The sequence below is a fragment of the Thamnophis sirtalis genome, unplaced genomic scaffold, assembly GCF_051295495.1.
Source record: "Thamnophis sirtalis isolate CommonGarterSnake01/CBP01778 unplaced genomic scaffold, rThaSir2_p1.2 scaffold_7, whole genome shotgun sequence".
NCBI classification, from domain to species: Eukaryota; Metazoa; Chordata; class Lepidosauria; order Squamata; family Natricidae; genus Thamnophis; species Thamnophis sirtalis.
This window is the reverse complement of record NW_028261387.1, coordinates 62,665,206-62,688,558: the sequence shown is the minus strand read 5'-3', so window position 1 is coordinate 62,688,558 and position 23,353 is coordinate 62,665,206. Positions and strand designations below refer to the sequence as shown.

The 23,353-nt window shown below is 35.9% G+C and overlaps 1 protein-coding gene across 6 annotated transcripts in view; it reads left to right on the top strand.

The window, feature by feature from the left end:
- Nucleotides 1-23,353, top strand: part of PPFIA4 (PPFI scaffold protein A4) — a 116,002-nt gene that overhangs the window by 43,404 nt on the left and 49,245 nt on the right. For all 6 annotated transcript variants that reach the window (XM_087720246.1, XM_087720249.1, XM_087720248.1 and 3 more), the window contains exons 3-8: nucleotides 17,160-17,261; nucleotides 18,990-19,154; nucleotides 19,877-19,951; nucleotides 20,631-20,732; nucleotides 21,709-21,930; nucleotides 22,529-22,675. In XM_087720246.1, the coding sequence (XP_087576372.1) occupies nucleotides 17,160-17,261; nucleotides 18,990-19,154; nucleotides 19,877-19,951; nucleotides 20,631-20,732; nucleotides 21,709-21,930; nucleotides 22,529-22,675 (813 nt within the window). The remainder of the gene's footprint in view (nucleotides 1-17,159; nucleotides 17,262-18,989; nucleotides 19,155-19,876; nucleotides 19,952-20,630; nucleotides 20,733-21,708; nucleotides 21,931-22,528; nucleotides 22,676-23,353) is intronic.

Sequence of the window (23,353 nt, the reverse complement as noted above, 5' to 3'; positions counted from 1 at the left end):
ACTAAAGTTAACTAATTTTTTTATTATCAATTTTCACGTATCAGCCTGTATCCTTCCAGTAATAATACAGTCTTATTTCTTTTGTCATTTGTGGAATTGATCTTCTATTTATTTCCTTAATAAAATTTTTGTGGACTTCTCTCCGCAGCTTGTTGCTTGTAGCATCACTTAAGTAATCTCGATGCCCTCCATCTGCTATTTTAATCAGGTTATCTTTGTTTGTCAATCTTGCTTCTGAGAAGTTCTCTCTCCTTAAATCCATCGTTTTTCCTTTTTTTCTTCTTCCATGCCTTGAAATCTGTTCCTATTGATCTAATTCCCTTTTCCATACTCTCCTTTCCCACTTTCAACCACTTTCACTCCACTGGTAAAGTAATCAGTTGTCTTGTCTTTATAATCATTTTCCCCTTCAATTTTTGGGACTGTGACCCCATCATTGTTTGCTGTTATAAACTCTATTTTTTCCATCTTCTTCTCAATTCTCTCTGTTATTTCTAATAAATTTTGAATTCCAGCCAAGATGTTTTGCAAAGTTATTGTTTCTTTTGAATGTTGTGCCATTTTGACAAACTAATAGATACTGCCACTCTGGCTTTCAAGGCTTCTTATATTAAATTAGCTTAAACACAAGTTCATTTATAATCTTCAAAAAAGAAGGTTCTGTTTCTTTTTCTCTCTCACTGCCAGTAAGACTCTCAAAGTGTATCTGTAAAAACAATTTGTGCCCTTGTTTCTTATCACTTTCTATAAACAAGTTGCCAAGCCTCGAGATACAAAGTCAGTGAGATCAAAAGGAAAAGGGAAAGTGCATTGTTTCAAAAACTCAAGCCTCCAGCCAGTATTGCTTCCCACTCTCTAATGTTATTTCAAACTTAAAAGAAACAGAGTTCTCAAATAGAATTAATAGCAAGTAATAAAAGTCCTTGTTGAAATAAGACTTTAATCCATAGATTAAAAAATAAAAATAAATAGAAGAAGAAAAACTGATCCCTTCCTGTTTTAAAAAAAAATGCGAGCAATTCAATCCACCAAGTAAAATTAAACACACTATTGAAAGCAATCCAATATAGGTTAATTTCACCGCTTATTTTCTTCTGCTTTCGGATTTAATTTAATTTAAAAATTTTTTTGGGGGGGCAATCTTTTCCAAAACAATAAAGTTTCCTCACCAGATGGACACACTTTCTCTTTCCACTTCCCTTCCGTTCCAGAGTCATCCCAACTTCATCAGCCTGGGGCTGGACTTTTTGTCGCCGGCTTGAAGAACTTCTCTTGGATCAATCAGGGACTTTGCGGTGTCCCTGAGATCAGCAAGATGTATTCTTCATGTTCACTGTCTCTACGGGATGGTTTAGGTCCGATTGGACCACCCAGCGGCAAAAGTATCGGCAGTTGTCTCGGAGCATCGAGAGCGCATGTCTGTATTGTCGCGACGTTGGCTCCTCCTCGAAGATATATAGTAATATTGTCTGCCAATTCACCCAACTCCTCAAGATCATTGGAAACATTTCATTTCATTATTTTTTGGATGTTTATTATATTCTTCCTTTTTAACTGTTATAATTTTATAAAACCAAATTTATTCCTGGCTTTCTAAGTTCCATCTAAAGGAAATGGTTTTTTTCAGCTCAGCATTTCTCTAGATGAATAATGACAATCATCAAGTTTTGCTACAGACTGACTAAATACCTATGGCCCCTTATGATTTGCACTGGCTCCACAAGAGCAGTAGTAGTGCTGTAGAATAAATTTCTCTTTCATGGGTTTATTAATAACAGAGACATGATACCTATCTGTTCTGACCCCCCCCCTTCTCCATCAGGAACGAAAGCCAAAACAGACGTACAAAAGAATGTTTTAATCAGTCCAAGCTCTTGTTGGCTGCAAGCCCAAAATAAACAAAGAGATAAGCTCTGTGGCAGCAATTATTACAAACCTAGGCAATGCAAACAAGCTTCTCACAGCAAACCACTTATCCAAGTTGGTTTCTCTGAATCATGAACGTGAACGAGAACATTGACTCCTGCAACCAGGGCGTGGCACAAACAGTCTCTTTTATACTCAGGAGAGGATCTTAATCAGCATCAGTTAAGCACAATTATCTCCTACAATTACGCAGTTATTCCTTTCGTCGAGTATCCCTTCGCCTGCATGCATCCTGAAACAACTCCCAAATGTTTTCCTGAACATTCCCTTTGATCCAATGCTCTGCCGCCATCTGGTGGCCAACCAGTCTCTCCTCGCCCTGCTCAGAGTCGACACCCTGTCCAGGGTCTTCCAACGCCGACTCATAAGACCCCCCGCTGTTGGAGTCTGGCGGCAGCTCCAATGGCTCCTGCCGGGCCACAACACCTATCAATTGGTAAAAGCTAAAATTGCATTTATTTTGAAATTGAAAACTACAATAGCAAACCTAAAAAGGCGGAAATGCAACCCTATATATGCATTTTTGTAGCTCAAAGCCTGAATACATCCATGAGGCCAGAGGTAGTGAGATAATGACAATAAACAATGGCTTATTGAAAAAAGAAAGGTTCTGTATTTTAAAATAAAGATTGTTTAGTGAGTCATTTCTAAGCATTGTTACTCTTGTCATAGCTTTCCTTGTCACCAAGTATGCTTTCTCCTAGTTATTAGACTCCTTTTGCCTTGTAATGATTTTTATTGCTTCTCTAAGAGACCAGGAAAGGTGACTGCGGATGGGTGGTCTGGTTAATTTAATTAATTGAGTATCTCCATAGACAAACTAATTAACACTTTTTTTTGCTTCAACAATATATTTCCTGACTGGAATTATATCTGGTGGCCATATAACCTCATTTATTAATGACTGTAGATTATATATCATTCTAAGACAGATATAATTTTTGGAAGAGCTGATCCATTTTCGGTTGCCATATGATAATACATTTCTTCTTCTGGCTAGGGACACAGTTTGTGACTCATGAAAATCCACAACGAAAGGGAAAAAATGGTTATTGAGTTATAAATACAATTCTTTGAGTGGTCATCTGTGAATAAACACAACCCAGTCTGCTAACTTGAATTAATCTTAGATGACTTGGTTTGTATTGGAAGTATATGGCATACAAGTATAATAAATAACAAGTACAGTGATAAAGACTTTACTGTTCCTTTTGTTTCCTTTGTTTCACTCTGTTGGGCTTAGGAACTGAAGGCATTTAGTAGAAGCTACACATGGGAAGCAGGACTCCTCCTCCAAATGGTTAAACAGAAAAAAATATTTTATTTTAAACATGGATACTTGAACTAATTAATCCTTGGTCTAAGCAAGAATTTCTGGCCTCATTATAGTAAACCAGGTATAGGTGTAGTATAGGTGTAGCAGTGTAGAGAAATGTAGACTTGACAAATTGTCATAGAGATAGCAACAAATTGAAATATAATCGTCAGCATTTCATTGTTATGTTTACTTAATACTATTGTTGTGGGGATGGGGAATTTTTCTTCAGAGAAATAAAATTAAACGAAGTGTAAAGGAGTTACTTGAAAGCAATGCAAGTGTCTGTTGTTAGCATCATAGTGATTGGGGTTTGAATTAACATGTGTCTGTATTTTGATGAAATTCCTTAATAAATTGTCTGCTGAACTAAAGAGTTTGACTTCACCACTTGCTATTTTATGGTGGTGCCAACCCCCTTCTGCTTCTAAGCTGCCACAGTATCCTATAAGAGCTTGACAGGGATGGGAAAAGCTAAACACCTGAGCTGGCCCTCTCATGTTATGGTCTTGCTGCTTCCTCACTGAGCAATCTCTGCCCTTTGGCCATTCTCTAGCTGGGTCACCCAGTTCTATCAGTAAATATGCTACGGTCCATGCTGCAGGCTCCAACTAACTTTCGGGTAACTCTCCCCCGCCTGCCTTCGATTCGCTACCTTCCTGCTAAGCGCTCCTCCTTTGGAGTGAGAGCCCTAGCAATGGTGTCTGTTCATGCTGAGCAGCTGGGCAGAGAGCATGCCAGGTCACCAAGGGAGGGTTATGCCTCCTGGGCTCTGCAGCCGCTTGGATTAAGGGGCTATCCAGTGATTTACTTTCTGCTCCTGCTTCAATTCCTCTGCCTCTAACATTCAGGGTAGGAAACATGCAAGCAATGCAAAGCAAACTAGGTCATTTGTGTATCTGCGAGATCCTCTGGGGGAGGCTGCTGGCTCTTCTGGCTCCCAGCTCCTGCTTGTAGCTCCTGTGCTTCTCTTACCAAATCATACATCTGCCTTCTCTGTATCTTGAACAGCGATGTGATTAACCCAGGCAGCAGATGGGGAATTTCTGCAAGCTTTGGTGACACTGTTACAGTGCCCAATCCTCCTCATCCTTCTAGGTATAATATGACGTGATTTCCTACTGATTTGAATCTCAAACCAAGGTGTGCAGTGGCATCTAGAATCTGTGCTGCTTCTAACCTTCCTTCCTGGACTTAGCTGCTACTCTCCCTTCACTCTGTAGAGCTATGGATTTACTGATCAAGGTGGCTATGATTTTCCTGCATGAATACAGGGAACCAATTCATAAACATCCATCTTCCCAATGGCATTAATTTCAGCATGTTCATGTTTCAGGTAAGCAGGGTATTGCTTGCAATACGTATCCATCCTAGCACTTCCTTTTTTTTTGGTAGAAATACTCCAGGGCTGTTAGGTTTTCAGGCCTGTCTAAACTTTCAGACAGATTTGTGTCTTCTTCAGAAGTTATTTGTGGGCATAACCTTCTGCTTTTTTTTCTTTGTGTTAAGGAATGGAAACTGTGGTACAATAGGTAGCTCCAAAATTCTTTGTGAGGGCCAGAGGACTTGGGCAGTGTTAGTGTTGCTGGTTAGACCACCAACATTAAGAGCTAATAGTTCTAGGGCTGCTTCCTGGGAACAAATATGTCCCCTTCAAAGGTGTCCTGGTATGATTGGCATTTATTTGCAAGAAATGGGGCCCTTGACTTTTGGAAGCTACTCATTTAGAAATGTTTGTTCTTTGCTTTAGGTTACTTCAACAATCACAGAAAATTGTGTATAGGGTTCTGGAAGTGAGTAATAGCTGAGTGAGTATGAACTTGCAGTTTATTAAATTCTCCCTGCTGTTTCAAACTGCATGCTGTGTTTGTTGATTAAAAGGGCAGACATTTATACTTTGTTCTATGCTCCTATGTTCCCAGAGTGCGATTATCGAGAGTTGTAGAAATCATAGGTAGAAATGATATGTTAAAATTAGGATATTTAAAGAATTCCTGAAATTAATATCCCCTCCCCAGTTCTTTTATTTCTGGTCAAATAAGCTTGCACAATTTGATAAGCTGTACTTTTAGATAAGTTAGCTCCAGAGACATGATTAGTTTTGCTTCTTTGTATATTGTACTTTGGCAATTTTAATATTTCCCTCTAATGAAATTAATATTGTAATTTTAAAGAAGTCAATTTAAATTTATACTTATAACTGTTATAAAAGAAAATCCAGAAGCCTTTTCTTTTTGCTTTCTTTTCTTCCTGCACTTTTGGTTTTGTTCTCTCTTTCTTTACTTTTTCTTTCATCTTAATTATTAGTTCTTGTTAGTTTTTATCTTTCTTGTTTCACACACACATACACACTTCAGTCTGTATATTTAAATAGCTACAAAATTAAGTTCTACTGATAACATGGGGTCCAAATGACAGTGACTGTTCATTGTCCTCTTTTTGAAGATGCTTTTATCCTATTGCCAAAATCAGAGGCAGCACACTTTCAATACCCCATTCTGAATATTTTGAATGGGGAAGAACAGGAGAAAGGGATTATCAGATTTCTTGTGTGCTTTCTAAAAGCTCCCCATTTTACAATGTGACAAATAGTACGGTGAACTAGTGGGTTTTTTTTAGATAATCCAACAGCGAGATTTTTATGTTTGAAATAATGGCTGCAGAGACAGTTCTGAAAGAATTCAGGCTGTGCTCATGCGCAATCTCAGAGAAACTGAGCTTGAACTCTGATGGCTAAGAAAATTTTGTTGTTTTATTATTCTTACAGCTATCACTACTGCTATTTTATTTTCTAACATTTTAGCTAATATTTGTTTCTGCAAACTAAAGTGGCATATTGACAATTATGAGAAGTTTGAAAGCACTATGCTGATTGGGACATTCTTTTCTGTCTCCCCTCCCCCCTCTTTTTTTTTTTTTGAGGGAGAAAGGTTTTTCTGGCTACACATTGGGATAATTATTTGTGTGATGCTTAGTCAATAGTACTGATTGCTTTGGCATCTGTTTTGATTAACAAAATGAGTTTGGAAGAAACAATAATTCCAATAAGAGGCCTCAAATGAGACCAATACTCCAGAATTATTTATTTCTTCCTCCTATTTAGAAAAAATAAAAAATAAATGAAGAATGGTTTATTATGGATTCCATTCAGACATAGTCATGCTTAGAACTGATCTATTCAAATAGATGGCATTCCAATCAGTCATGTCAAAATTCCATTGATTTTAGTGGGTATACTATTCTAGATATTATGATGTATGGATCCTATTAAGATACTTTAAAAGTTTTTTTTAAAGAATGAAACAACTTGATAGGAAATACAAAAGACTTTGACAACCTCATATATTATTGCATTCTGTTTCTGAAAAAACATAAGTTAATAATTATTAAATATTTAAGGTTAAAAACAACAAGTGTTATCATTCTTGCTGTATAGGGTGAGATGTAGGAAGACTATCCTTAAAGTAGCCTCTCCAATAAATATTTAAATGTGTAATATTTTCAATTGCCTAATTCATATACTCAAGAGTCTATGACACCCCTAGGCCCTATTGAATGATGATATCACCTCCTGCTGATGTGATAATTTATTTTTAGAATAATTTGGAAGGAGGATGGCAATGGGGCCCATTAAGCTTTGTTATCCTGGGACAATGCCTTAACTAAAGCTGACTCTGGTGTCTTGTCTCATCTGCCAAGCTTATTACTATACAAAATAATATAAGCTTATAAATAATTTCACTAATAAAAGGAGGAAAAACTTGTTAACTGTATCTACAAGAATCATGATGCCAACGAGACAAGGTAATATTGGGTTCCAAAAGGTAACTGTTTTAAATTGCTGTTTAGCTTAAACATTAAGGGAATCTCATAAATCTGTATCTGTAATGGCATGTGAGAATGATTCTTGCCAGGCAAAGGAAGAGCTGCAGACTAGACAAACTGGCATGTAAACGTTATCTCATTCTACAGGTGGAGAGATAAAGTGTTTCAGAAGTGGCCCTCTCTAGTTTTCTGAAGAGTAAAGAGAAAAGAGGGGAAAAGTACTTTCAGTCTTGCAAGATTTATGTTAACCCTATACAGACAGTCCAGATAAGAAGCACAACCATGAATACTACTGTAACTATCTGTTAACTTACATTGACAGAATCTTGCAAACTAAAGGGATCTTGAGTCTCTTGCAAAAATACTTAAATGTTTCTTAAAAAACTTCACATATTATACTGTATACCAATCACACTATTCCCTTTTAAGCAACTTTCATGTGGCCTGAAATTCTGCTAAAATCTTTCCTGGCATTCATAAGAAAAAAACATCACTTTGTAGTTTTTGCATATATTCTTGCTACCCTTCCTTTTATATAAGGGAATAATTATTATATATTTCTAACCATCAGGCATAGAGGTAGTACTTACAATAAGGTGAAACAGTTAATCACCTAGCCTCTCCATAAGCCAATCATATAAAATATTTTAGTATTTCTCCATTTTATATCATCTATTCTTGCAACCTTACATTATTCATTTTTCTCACAGCATTTTTGATGTACGTAATTTATGGTAATTATTTCATTTCTACTACAACTCTATAAATTCTGATAGAAATACTCTTTCCAACATTCCCTCACTTCAGTTGCATTCCAAATTTTATTACCACTGTCAAGTGCAGGAAAATCAGAAGTCCAAGCAGTTCAAATGAATATAAAGGTTTATTGTAAACTAATGCACTCTATTAGAATCTGAACTATTCATGGTCAAAGCAAACTGGTGATAGATAAGAGTCAATGGAATTCAAGATGGGCTTTTATCTCTTATGGGCGGGAAGGGATTCAAGATTGATGACATGTTTGAGCCCTTGGGCTCAGCCTGGTCACCTACGACCACTTTAATTTTAACACTATTTACTCTGTCTTCCTGCATAGCCTTTATCACAGATTTCCAAACAATCCTTTATTTCCGTCAAAACTGTACCTTAGTTAATTCCTTACTCCTTTTGATACATATTTTTCTGTGGCCATTTTTTTATTAAACACCTGATTGGCCAGGTGCAAACAAACAGAACCAATCCATGAACAAGCCGAGGTAGATACTTTAGCGTTGCTTACTTTACAAAAATCTCACCAGACTTCCCTTGGGAAATGGCAGATATCCAATGTTTTGTCCCCTGAACTAACTCCAAGCTGGAATGTCTTTTTACTCCTCCTAGAAGTGTTCGCCTCTCCTTTAGCTGGTAGTTCCACCATAGATCTTCTGTCTTCCTCTCTTCCTTTCCCCCCAGCAGTTACTCTTATATATGAATTTCTTCCCATCACACCCCTTTCCCTTCAACTTTCCACCAAGCACCTTTTTCATATTTCCTATTAATGTAATTCCATGTGCTTCTCTAGTACTTTGTAATATGATTAATTTTATTTGTTCTAAGCAATTTCATCTTGTCTTTCTTTATAGCTACTTGCCAATCATTTTGTTAATTTATCCTCTAATAAACTTTAAAACAGGACTCAGCCTTTTTCTTCCTGTAGTCATTCTTCTTTCATTCTGACATAATTTAGTTCTTTGGATGTTCTTTTTCTCCCAAAATTGATTTTTGACTCTACCAAATAATGGTACAATCTCTCTTCATCTTAATGTCCTTCACTAATTCTCTCACTATGCCCAAATCAATCAATCAATCAATTGTGTTTTTAGATTTTTTAGATCCATTGCTTGTGAATGAATGAATCATTCCTTGTATGTACATATGGGAATATATGTTTTAATCATGTATCAACTGCTCAAAGCAGTTACACATAAGTTATCATTCTCTTTCATGTTTGGGTCTTTGAGTGTCCCAAACAATTTTCTTGTACACTTTCACCTCTTTCTGACAAATCCTTTAATCTCTTATGATAGAATAACTTTTATTTCTGAGATGTATTCATTCTGAAAACTGCAGTTTTTGTGCAAAATGATCTCTGATTTTCTTTTATCACCTTTCATTAGTTTCATCACGTGTAAATTTTACTACCTATGAATTCCTGTGCACATGCACAATAATCTAGATGATACCAAATCATACTTTCTGAGATATATTTTAGTGCTTTTGTTCATAATTAAGCCCACACTTTCACTTCCCTGTGTGTATTCATCAATTCTAATAGGTACTTTAAATCAGGTCTATTCAGATCATCATTTCCCATCACCCTTTTGTTTGTTGCACAGTGTGTGTGTGTGTGTGTGTGTGTGTGTGTGTGTGTGTGTGTGTGTGTGTGTGTGTATATATATATATATATATATATATATATATATAATGTGTTTTTATTTGTGCTGATAAATATATATATATATATATATATATATATATATATATATATATATATATATATATATATATATATATATATATATATATATATATATATATATATATATATATATATATATATATATATATATATATATATATATATATATATATATATATAAAGTCACAACCCCTGGTATGCCCAAATATGGAAGGAAGGTCACACTTCCACTCTCTGTCTTCGGCTCGTCACAAGAGACCATCCAGACAGAAACCCAATATTTTTTTACTGTTGCCTTTTTGTTACATTTGTTATATTTATGCTGATAAATAAATAAAGGGAGACTAGTATAGATCTATTTCAAGCTTTTCTGTGGCCATTTTTTTATTAAACACCTGATTGGCCAGGTGCAAACAAACAGAACCAATCCATGAACAAGCCGAGGTAGATACTTTAGCGTTGCTTACTTTACAAAAATCTCACCAGACTTCCCTTGGGAAATGGCAGATATCCAATGTTTTGTCCCCTGAACTTACTCCAAGCTGGAATGTCTTTTTACTCCTCCTAGAAGTGTTCGCCTCTCCTTTAGCTGGTAGTTCCACCATAGATCTTCTGTCTTCCTCTCTTCCTTTCCCCCCAGCAGTTACTCTTATATATGAATTTCTTCCCATCACACCCCTTTCCCTTCAACTTTCCACCAAGCACCTTTTTCATATTTCCTATTAATGTAATTCCATGTGCTTCTCTAGTACTTTGTAATATGATTAATTTTATTTGTTCTAAGCAATTTCATCTTGTCTTTCTTTATAGCTACTTGCCAATCATTTTGTTAATTTATCCTCTAATAAACTTTAAAACAGGACTCAGCCTTTTTCTTCCTGTAGTCATTCTTCTTTCATTCTGACATAATTTAGTTCTTTGGATGTTCTTTTTCTCCCAAAATTGATTTTTGACTCTACCAAATAATGGTACAATCTCTCTTCATCTTAATGTCCTTCACTAATTCTCTCACTATGCCCAAATCAATCAATCAATCAATTGTGTTTTTAGATTTTTTAGATCCATTGCTTGTGAATGAATGAATCATTCCTTGTATGTACATATGGGAATATATGTTTTAATCATGTATCAACTGCTCAAAGCAGTTACACATAAGTTATCATTCTCTTTCATGTTTGGGTCTTTGAGTGTCCCAAACAATTTTCTTGTACACTTTCACCTCTTTCTGACAAATCCTTTAATCTCTTATGATAGAATAACTTTTATTTCTGAGATGTATTCATTCTGAAAACTGCAGTTTTTGTGCAAAATGATCTCTGATTTTCTTTTATCACCTTTCATTAGTTTCATCACGTGTAAATTTTACTACCTATGAATTCCTGTGCACATGCACAATAATCTAGATGATACCAAATCATACTTTCTGAGATATATTTTAGTGCTTTTGTTCATAATTAAGCCCACACTTTCACTTCCCTGTGTGTATTCATCAATTCTAATAGGTACTTTAAATCAGGTCTATTCAGATCATCATTTCCCATCACCCTTTTGTTTGTTGCACAGTGTGTGTGTGTGTGTGTGTGTGTGTGTGTGTGTGTGTGTGTATATATATATATATATATATATATATATATATATATATGTGTTTTTATTTGTGCTGATAAATATATATATATATATATATATATATATATATATATATATATATATATATATATATATATATATATATATATATATATATATATATATATATATATATATATATATATATATATATATATATATATATATATAAAGTCACAACCCCTGGTATGCCCAAATATGGGAGGAAGGTCACACTTCCACTCTCTGTCTTCGGCTCGTCACAAGAGACCATCCAGACAGAAACCCAATATTTTTTTACTGTTGCCTTTTTGTTACATTTGTTATATTTATGCTGATAAATAAATAAAGGGAGACTAGTATAGATCTATTTCAAGCTTTTCTGTGGCCATTTTTTTATTAAACACCTGATTGGCCAGGTGCAAACAAACAGAACCAATCCATGAACAAGCCGAGGTAGATACTTTAGCGTTGCTTACTTTACAAAAATCTCACCAGACTTCCCTTGGGAAATGGCAGATATCCAATGTTTTGTCCCCTGAACTTACTCCAAGCTGGAATGTCTTTTTACTCCTCCTAGAAGTGTTCGCCTCTCCTTTAGCTGGTAGTTCCACCATAGATCTTCTGTCTTCCTCTCTTCCTTTCCCCCCAGCAGTTACTCTTATATATGAATTTCTTCCCATCACACCCCTTTCCCTTCAACTTTCCACCAAGCACCTTTTTCATATTTCCTATTAATGTAATTCCATGTGCTTCTCTAGTACTTTGTAATATGATTAATTTTATTTGTTCTAAGCAATTTCATCTTGTCTTTCTTTATAGCTACTTGCCAATCATTTTGTTAATTTATCCTCTAATAAACTTTAAAACAGGACTCAGCCTTTTTCTTCCTGTAGTCATTCTTCTTTCATTCTGACATAATTTAGTTCTTTGGATGTTCTTTTTCTCCCAAAATTGATTTTTGACTCTACCAAATAATGGTACAATCTCTCTTCATCTTAATGTCCTTCACTAATTCTCTCACTATGCCCAAATCAATCAATCAATCAATTGTGTTTTTAGATTTTTTAGATCCATTGCTTGTGAATGAATGAATCATTCCTTGTATGTACATATGGGAATATATGTTTTAATCATGTATCAACTGCTCAAAGCAGTTACACATAAGTTATCATTCTCTTTCATGTTTGGGTCTTTGAGTGTCCCAAACAATTTTCTTGTACACTTTCACCTCTTTCTGACAAATCCTTTAATCTCTTATGATAGAATAACTTTTATTTCTGAGATGTATTCATTCTGAAAACTGCAGTTTTTGTGCAAAATGATCTCTGATTTTCTTTTATCACCTTTCATTAGTTTCATCACGTGTAAATTTTACTACCTATGAATTCCTGTGCACATGCACAATAATCTAGATGATACCAAATCATACTTTCTGAGATATATTTTAGTGCTTTTGTTCATAATTAAGCCCACACTTTCACTTCCCTGTGTGTATTCATCAATTCTAATAGGTACTTTAAATCAGGTCTATTCAGATCATCATTTCCCATCACCCTTTTGTTTGTTGCACAGTGTGTGTGTGTGTGTGTGTGTGTGTGTGTGTGTGTGTGTGTGTGTGTGTATATATGTATATATATATATATATATATATATATATATATATATATATATATATATATATATATATATATATATATATATATATATATATATATATATATATATATATATATATATATATATATATATATAAAGTCACAACCCCTGGTATGCCCAAATATGGGAGGAAGGTCACACTTCCACTCTCTGTCTTCGGCTCGTCACAAGAGACCATCCAGACAGAAACCCAATATTTTTTTACTGTTGCCTTTTTGTTACATTTGTTATATTTATGCTGATAAATAAATAAAGGGAGACTAGTATAGATCTATTTCAAGCTATTTAGCTCTCATCAGCTAGCCATACCCTATGTTGGGAATCGAACCTGTGCTCTGTTGCCCTCCCATAATTGGGGCTTACCAGGGGTTGTAAAAAAATCTAATAGATACCTTTCATCCTGGCTTCGCTGATAACGGATAAGAGCCTGTGGCCTAATGGCTAAGAAGTTTGCCTAGGATGTAATATAGCCCAGGTTCAAATCCCAGTAAGGGTATGGCTAGCTGATGAGAGCTAAATAGCTTGAAATAGATCTATACTAGTCTCCCTTTATTTATTTATCAGCACAAATAAAAAAACATATATATATATATATATATTTCTTTCATTCATTTCATTCATTAATTTATCTGCTTTATAATTTACTTCTGTTAAAGTCCAAGTTTCAATCTTCCATAACCATCTTGATTAACTGATGGGCTCATGAATGTTGACCTCCATCACTCATCAAGAAGTAGGTTACCAGTCTTAGTTATAACCATGTCACCTGCAACATTCCCTTTTAACAGTAAGGACAAAACACCTATCAACGGGGCACATATTAGTTACTGTGCCTCAAGCACAAATGAAATACAGTTCCATCCCAGGCATATTCACATTACAATATGTAAGTAAGGATCCCTGGTTCAAAGATTATCTTGCAAGTCAACCTGCTATTACTTACATTACAGCATAATAAATCAGACAATTATCTTTTGCATTAACTTTCCTAATTTTTCTTACCAAGTATTACTTGTAGTATACATGTACTGGTACTTGGATTTTGTCTCAGTGAAAGACACACACAGGAGGATTTCTCCCTTCTCATCTCTTATGCTACACTACACTTATTTTACCAAAATATCAAGCCAGAGAAAATTCAAGCTGATTATCTGAATGCTGTTCTCTTGTCTGCATTCTAATATTTGGGAAAGATAGTACATTAAGAGCACTCTGAGCTATTTCATATGCTCTATATTATGAAAATACGATTTATTATTACCTTCCCAAAGAGAATCAAGTATCTCCCAAAATAGTTCCTATTGTATTTCCCTGTTTTGCACACACACGCTTCGTTTATTTCTGCCCTCCTTGAGGTAATCTCTGTCTGTAGAAATTTCTCCAATTGCCATTTACGTTTTAAAGTCCTCTGAAATTATAGAAGGGACATTTGAGAGATGGCTATTTTTTTTTCAGCTTGCTTCTTTCTCCCTATCTCCAGGAATGTTTTACATTTCTAACAGAGTCATCATCACACCAGGTTCTCTAATTGATAAATACATGGCAATACCATTCTAATGAAAAGGCAAAAAAACTAGTTACCAAAGTTTTCTTGGAAATATATAGTGTCTCATGGCAGTGAAAGATTCATTGAAGGGAAGCTGTAGCTTTGCACTGTCAGAGACAATATTGTATGTCAGAAAGGGCAGCCACAATCATTCCCTTTTTGTTGATTCCCTCGCTTCTCCCCCAGGACAATGCCACCAATGTTCAATGGCAAAGGATAAATTATGAACTGTGGTTTAGTTCTTTCACTTTGGCAGGTGACAGCACCTGTTTGATCTTGTCTTGGTTTAGAAACTGACCAGTGTTAGAGTTTCTAACCAGTGCTAGACTTTCTTATGTTGTGCTCCAAGGGAGAAAAATATGATATGCAGAGTACTCAGACTGGAGTGATATAGAATGTATAGATGAATTGTAAGCTAAAATTTGTGAACTGATTTAGAGTTTATTTTTGACAAAGCCATGGCAGGGTGGTGGTTAGAATTCAATATTGCAGGCTTATTCTGCTGACTGCCAGCAGTTCGATTCTCACTGGTTCAAGGTTGACTCAGCCTTCCATCCTTCTGAGGCCGGTAAAATGAGGACCCAGATTGTTGCAGACAATATGCTGACTTTGTAAACAGTATATATATATGTATGTATGTATGTATGTATGTATATGTATATGTATATGTATACACACACATACATATATATATATGTGTGTGTGTGTGTGTGTGTGTGTGCTATTGCTATTTGAATGGGAGGCCACCATGGAATGCTAGTGTGAAAGAAAATCTCATCCCAATGGGTTTAAACATAAGAGAAAAACCAATATCTAACCTGTCAGTCTAGAGTTAAAAAGCAACCAGTAGTGAAAAGATTTCTTTCAGAGTGTGCATGGTGATGGCAAAATCAATTTTGTCTTGGTTTTGTGATTTCCTCTCATGGGAAGACAAAGTATCTCTCCCAGCTGGCTCACAACTAGAAAAGCAGCACTTCAGTTCCACAGAAGCTGGAAATTGGGAGTGTAATATCAGTCTAAGAACTAGTAAAAGCTTGATGCAAATTATAACCTTAATTTGTTCAATGGGAAGTGATCTCAGCTGTACCTTGTTTTATGTATTCTGTATAGGCATTTCTTGTCTAGAGGAGCAGTTACTGAGAAAAATCCTACAGACTCAATTGTTATTTTCTCCTATTTCCCCTTCTCTTTCTGGCTTTATCTTCCATTAAGTACCTTAACTTTGCTACTCATTAGAAAGGGTTACATTTCTTATTGAATTGTTCTGATAGAGAATTTAACTTTTATCATTGGTCTGGCTGCTTGGCTAAGCAAGAATGAAGGAAAGAAAGCAGTTTGCCCTCTCCAAATAAGTCAGTGCAGAGAAGGACTTTCTCAATATTTACTGAGTAGATTCTTGCCCAGAAATTGTAGGAGGGTAGAGGACAGTTGAGGGTGGGAGATCTGGATATCCTACATGGGAGCCAGGAATACCAGTCAACCATGTCTCTGTGCATGTGGGTGGAAGCACTTTCTATCACACCAGGCCTGTAAGTACAATCTTTCACACCAGGGCTGCTCCCTCTTTTTCAGGTGATATGACCCTTTGACAGTGAAAAAAAAATACACCATTCTAACTTCACAGAATCCATGTAGAATAATGATTATAGTCATCTTGAGGTCTTACCTGCCCAGTTTGATGTTCAAAACCCATTGAATAATGTTAGGCAGCCATTCTTAGCCCAAAATACCTCTTGAGTTTGTTATGTGAATAAAATTAAAGGAGGCCCCAGTGTAAGCCATGCACAAAACTCATAAAGCTGATCCAAATCTTGTTTGGTGGCAAAACAAACAAGCAAAACTATGTTTTGTTCTCTTACAAAACATTAGATGGCAATTTGAACTGGCATATAAGGTTCAATATATTTTGTTATACCAAAAAGTGCACTTACTAGTAACTGTCTTATATGAACAGACTGAAACATTTTACTTGTTGTTTCTTATTTTCTTTAATTCACATAGGAAAGAAACTAAGGGGAGAGGTACCAGTGGTAGTGGAATCTTACTGCTATTTCAGATTACACTGAAGAAATAAATGTAACTTTGGAACACTTGACTCTAGAAAGATTGCAGAGAAGAGCAACAAAGATGATTAGGTGACTCAAGGATAAAACATAAAGAACAGTTGCTGGAACTGGATATGTCCAGTCTTGTGAAAAGAAAGATTAAGGATAACATGATAGCAGTGTTCCAATATCTCAGGGGTTGCCACAAAGAAGAGGGAGTCAAACTATTCTCCAAAGCACCTGAGGGTAGAACAATAAACAATGGGTAGAAACTAATCAAGGAGGGAAGCAAATTAGAACTAAGGAGAAATTTCCTGACAATTATAACAATTAATCAGTTGAACAATTTGCCTCCAGAAGTTGTAAATGCTCCAACACTGGAAGTTTTTAAGAAGAGATTAGATAGCCATTTGTCTGAAGTGGTGTAGTTTCCTGCCTAAGCAGTGGGGTGGATTAGAAGACCTCCAAGGTCCCTTCCAACTCTGTTATTTTGTTGCCTTGTTAAGTATAAAAACCTGCTGATAAGTGTCAAAATAAAAAAGACCTGCTTTTTGTTTGTTGAAGAACAACTATGAATTTTATTTAACTGATTTTATAATTCATAATCAGATGGGTAACATAAACCCAGTTTGGTTAATTGAAATATTTTGTGATCTTTTTGGGTAGGATAGGGGGTGGGAGAAGGATAGGGATGCAATTCCCCTTTTTATGGCATTACTTTTATTTAGGCAAAATCTATAGAAACCTAACTCAATTGTGGAGCTTATGATTGTCTTGCAGGAATTTGCAACATTGACCAGGGAACTCAATGCATGTCGAGAACAGCTGTTGGAAAGGGAAGAGGAAATCTCTGAGCTGAAAGCAGAACGCAATAATACGCGGGTGAGTAATAAATGAGTTTCATGCTGGACACAGTTCTGTTGGTAGCTTAATCCAAAAGCAACATTTATATTTGCAGATAACATTCAGCCATGCTTTAATCATAACTTGTGGAATATGCCACAGTGGCCTGATTTGTGCATCATTCTAGGCTAAAAGGAAAGAAATCATATGGTTTCCTTTATGAATCTAGAATTAACTACCTAGTTTAATTGAGGTGCAGCTTGGTCTGCCTTTTGCTAAGGTTATCTAATAGACAATAATACAGAAAATTTGCAGTTTTCCCCAGCCCTAAGTTTTAAGAGGATTGAAAGCTTTTTGTAGAATTTGCCATCTTCAGTAATATTTGATGTTACTGTTCTCTTGTTCTTTTGGTTATGACAGGGTTTAAGATAATCTCTGTTAAATTCAGTGTAATTTCTATAGAATGTTGGTCTTTTAAAAATATTTCTTAGAGCGCAGCTTGGTTTTCATACCTGCAGAGACAGTTTAGGACCATATCTAGTTATGGAGAATAAATTCACCCCTTCTGTCCCATGACAGTCCTTCAAGTATTTGTAAACCACTGCAAAGAACATTAGGGACTTGTTAAAGGCAATCTCTCAGAGAATTAGTTTGGTGCCATGATTAAGGGAACAGGCTAGAAACCAGGAGACCATGAGTTCTAGTTCCACACCTGGGTGACCTTTGGGTGGTTACTCTCTCTCAGCCCTGGGAAAAAGATAATGGCAAACCATTTCTGAAAAACTTTGGAAAGAAAACTGCAGAGAATCTCTGAGAATTGGACACAATTGAACAGAAAAAAAGGCAGTCTCTAAAGAAAGGCCAAGTTCTGTTAAGATAAATTGCTAACTTATATGATTACCTTATGAATGTAACTAATGATTCTTTTGAGAGATAAACTTGAGCAAAAGATACATAACTTTCACTATACTTTCTTTGCTTAGGTTTACTGTTTTCAGCATTACTGGAAGATGGTTAGCTTTCTCAATTGCATGTTGATACATTTTCCATTTGAAATGCTAGAAATTGAAAATGAGAAATAGAAGTATTAAACTTCACTAATTCTATACTTAGAGATGCTTCAAAGTTTGGATGCACTACTACATGCCACACTAGCAAGAAACCATCTGCCAGACACAGTGCTGTTACGATTGGCAAATGGTTTTGACAGATAGCTACACTCAGGGGTTTAGCCGTCTCTCAAAACTCAGACTGGGCTTTTGTCTCAGTTTTGGCTGCACAAGACCAAAATAAGCTTGCCAAGACTAAGTATGAGTGAATTTTAACACTACTCCCACTTTGCCTGCACAAACATGATTAACTTAAAAACAACAACACCTGTTCCCGGTAGATTGTAACCATCTTAGAGCGTTTACAACCCCCATTCCAGGGACCTCAATCTAACAAATTGTCTTATAACACATTTTGTTTAAAAAGGGGATAATTTCTGAGTTAATCCAAGGACAGTTTTAAAAATCTTACCTATCTCTTCCTCTGCTACCTTTCCTGTGAACAATCTCTCACTGCATGTATGTTTATTAATTTATTTTTATATGTGAAATCTTATCTATTAGCTTTTAAGATTTCAGCCTTAGTCTGATATCTATACTTCTGGTGCAGAAAATGCCCTTGCAGTTAAACCTGGTAATTATTCAAGGATCAAGGATTGAAGGCTTTATGTTGCTGAGGGTGACTTACAGAATAACGAGCTGCTGTTTTTATTTTCAGCTTTTGTTGGAGCACTTGGAGTGCCTGGTCTCAAGGCATGAACGCTCTTTGAGGATGACAGTAGTAAAGCGGCAAGCTCAGTCTCCATCAGGTGTCTCCAGTGAGGTTGAAGTTCTGAAGGCCCTGAAGTCTTTATTTGAACATCACAAAGCATTGGATGAGAAGGTTACATAGTGGTTAATTTTGTTGGAGAAAGTTTAGCTTTAATAAATCCATCTGTTTTTAACTCATAACCTTTTTAATAACAAAGCTGTGGTGATGTCTAGTACTGCTTTGGCTCAGCACTTCCTTAGAACTCTCCTGCATCTTTTGATCCTTCCACTAAATGATTTTCATATTAAAAGGTTTTGCCCTTTGAAAAAAATTCTCAAATATTATTGCTTTACATTCCAGGAAGCTACTGTCAAAACTGAATTTGTACAAGTGCTCTTCTAATGGGATGTTTCAGCACAGTCCACTTCCACTCTAATTCAACGCAGTATTTCAATTCACAGAATGCTGACTAGATGATTGTGGGAGTTGGTTCAAACATGTTAAAGTTGCTGAAAAATATTAATTTAGACAACTTTCTGAAATCATCTTCTGTTTATGCTTACAGACAATACTCTTTCCACATGCAGACCAAGTCACTATATGAAAGATCATAGTCTCCCACAAGAGCATTCTGTTATTTGAATGAGCTCCAGGCTCCTATTGCTGGCAGTTCTGCGCCCTTCTAGCAAATAATTTGAGAGGAGAGTGATCTCATTAAGTTATTTGCATTATGAAATGGTGTTTCAAATGCTAGGTGTTCTTAAATCTGGCACCTTAGTCCAATAAATTCCAAGAAACCTCTGTAATCATCAGTTTCCCTTTTAAATAACAATTCAGTTTCTTGACATTTTCAGGTAAGAGAACGCCTAAGAGCAGCACTGGAACGAGTAGCAACACTAGAAGAACAACTATCCAGTGCCCACCAGCAAGTAAATATGCATTTCATTTTCTATCCCAGATTTCGTAGTACTGTTTCTCAAGTAATCTGTCAGTTCTGTTTACCATAAGCACATAGAGCAACAAAGCCCAATGTAAAAATGCAGAATGATCTGTCTTTATTGTAAGAGATAGGCAGTTTGGTATAGTGTTTAAAGCACTAGGCTAGAAAGCAGGAGACCATGGGTTGAAGTCCCTCCTTAGTCATGAAAGCCAGCTACCTCACAAGATTGTTGTTGTGGGGAAAATAGGAGGAGGAAGATGTGCTTGATAAGTTTGCCACCTTGAGTTATTTGTAATAATAATAAAGATGGGATGCAAATAAAATAAATAATATCTGGACAATGTCATATCCAAGGAAGGGAAGGGAAAAAAAAGAAAATGACAGAATTAGATAGCAGCAATGTAACAAGTAAGATTAGTTAAATACATGCATGCTTTTATTATGTCATGAAGTTTAAACTGCACAAAATAACTTATTGGATGTGGAGTTTTCTTTCCAATAATTTGTTGTAAGTAAAAAGTAGGTGCGCCACCTCTTTTGAAACCTTTTAAAATATCGGTTTAACTGTCAGAAGTGTCCCAAGTCCCTTGTTCTTGTTCTATAGATCTGCTTTGCATTGTTTTCATGTTTATGAGAACTGCAAGTTCTACTGAATATGTATTTTCCAGGTAAATGCTCTTCAGCAAGGATCTTCCCAAAGGGAAGCACCTGTAGGGGAAGATGAAAAAAGGACTGATGGCAAAGAATCTGGGCAAAAAATGCTTTGGAAGGTAAGAGGCAACTTTCAGGGAATTGGATAATAGCTAAGATACAATTGAAATACTGTATGTCTGCAATTGTGAGTCAGACAATCATGTTCCATGGGACTCTTTAGCCTGTAGGCAAATTTTGTGGGTTTTTTTTTTTTTTTTGGCTGTGTTTGTAAAATTTTGAAATAGGCTGATTGAACAGTTTCCCAATTGTTCTAAGAGTTCATCTGATTTAAGACATCTTATTTTCAAAAGGTACATTGTGTAGAGCTATACAGCCGGTTTGGTATAGTGGGTAAGGAATCAATCTAGAAACCAGGAAACTGTGAGTTCTAGTTTTATCTTAGGCACAAAACCATCTGGGTGACCTAATGGGCTTGTCACTTTCTCGCAGCCCTAGAAAGTAGGCAATGGCAAACCTTGAAATCTTTGCCAAGAAAACTGCAGGAACTTGTCCAAGCAGCCTCTGACACAATTGAATGGAAGAAAAATCCCACCTTATGATGTGGTTTACAAATAAAAAGAATGACTGATACCTTAGCACAGTGTTTCCCAAACTTTTGACATATGTGTACCCCTTCTATAATTTTCGTAACGCTGAGTACCCCTCATAAAAAACATATGCTTTAATAAAAATCAAAATATATTTATTTTTTTATTTTTTTGGTACATACGCAAAATAAACGAAAGTTATATTATAAAGAACATTTATTTGATTCAATGAGAAGGATGAAATTGTTTATGTTGAGATGACAGATCATCATAATTTGGTTCTGTGGGCGCAGCTAAGCATGGTGCAGTGGATATTCCCACGTGATCCAAACTCCGGTGCAACGCGTACCCCCACCAAACTCTTCCCGTACCACACTTTGGGAAACACTGCCTTAGCGCTTGTTGATAGATTTTAGAAACATGCAATGACAATTGTTCAGTATTCTAATTTATCTATTCTCTATTGATATGAAACGTTGGGATATTTTTCTATATTACTTGACAGAGACTCCCTAATGGCTCCATACACCCAGATGATGGGGCAAGTCAGATTGTGGAATTGCAGGAGCTTCTAGAGAAACAAAACTTTGAACTAGCACAAACTAAAGAACGGTTATCCGGTCTGGCTGCCAGTGTTGCTGAGCTTGAAGAAGATCTAAGCACAGCCAGGAGGGACCTCATCAAATCTGAAGAAATGAGCAACAAGTACCAGAGAGATCTACGAGAGGTCAGAATGCTAACTTCCAGTTGTGAAAATGATGGCATATAAAAAAAAAACCCTCTTCTAAATCAATTTAAAATAATTTAGTTTTTCTCGCTAGACTAAATCCTGAGTTTATTGAAGTAACTGAAGAAATGGGTTTAGTTATGCAGTAATAAATTATAAAATTATTCTAAACCCTTCCAGAAAGGTAATCTAGTTTAGAATATTCTGTTAAAATGCTTGAAAAAGCTTAGCAGGTTCTTTATATATTTAGTGCAAGTTCTTGAAAATTCAGGTTACATTTTATTTCCTACCAGCCTCTCTTCCTTGTTAATCTCCCTTTGCTTCTTGAAACTCCTGTGATAATATCTTTGACAGATAATGAAAGGCACCCATCAATACTGGACAGATACTTCTACAGCTGCAAATGATGCGTAGAATATAATTTGCTGCCAGGTATCAGAGGATTTAACTGTGATGGAGTTTTTCAGCACTTGTTGCCCCACTTCCAACTAAAAGAGTGGAAAAATGGATACAGACTGAATCTGATTTACAATGGAATTAGATTGTGGTAGACTCTACTGTAGAAGTAAACCTGCCTGTTTAATATTTCCTTTCCCAGGCTTTGGCACAAAAAGAAGACATGGAGGAGAGGATAACCACCCTCGAGAAACGCTACCTAGCAGCCCAGAGAGAAGCCACTTCCATTCATGACCTTAATGACAAGTTGGAGAATGAGCTTGCCAATAAAGAGTCTCTCCATCGCCAGGTAATGGGGTTTAATGTCATGGCAAGTGGAATGCCAGTATCAATCTGATAGAGAGCTTCATGGATGATGCGCTCTATTTTTGAAGGCCCATTTTGCCTCCTTAGCAGAACTTTCTCCTAGATATTCTTCTTGTTGAGATGATTTTTTCCCGGGAGCACTACTACTTTGCTTTCAAAGAAAAATTGGGCTGCTTGGCTATAAATCTGTAATAAAACTATAGAATGTTTAAATAATGTTTAAATGTAGACAGTTAAAATTTACAGACAACTTTGTTTGAGTAAAAAATATTTAAAGTCTTGTCTTTGCCAACGATTCCTTGGCTATTAACTTAGGTACCATGCAACCTTTTCACAAATGGGGCATCGCAATTGAAAAGTTTTATTTTTTGATTATGGAACATTTAGACAATGACCTATTATGTCGATTCATGTGGGAGAATGCAATCTTTATGTACAGGTTCCATGTAGTGGTGGGATTCAATCAGTGTAACAACCGGTTTGCAGAGCATGCGCTTTGCACGGCAGTGCATTTAAAAACAACTCTAAAACTTACCTTCTAGTATAGCCCCAGTGAGTAAAACAGCTGAGACGTGGCAATCCGCTCTGCCGTGCCTATCAGCTGGGCTTCAAACAAAGGAAATATACGACAGAGTAGCACAGGGGCGAATGGTGGGGCCAT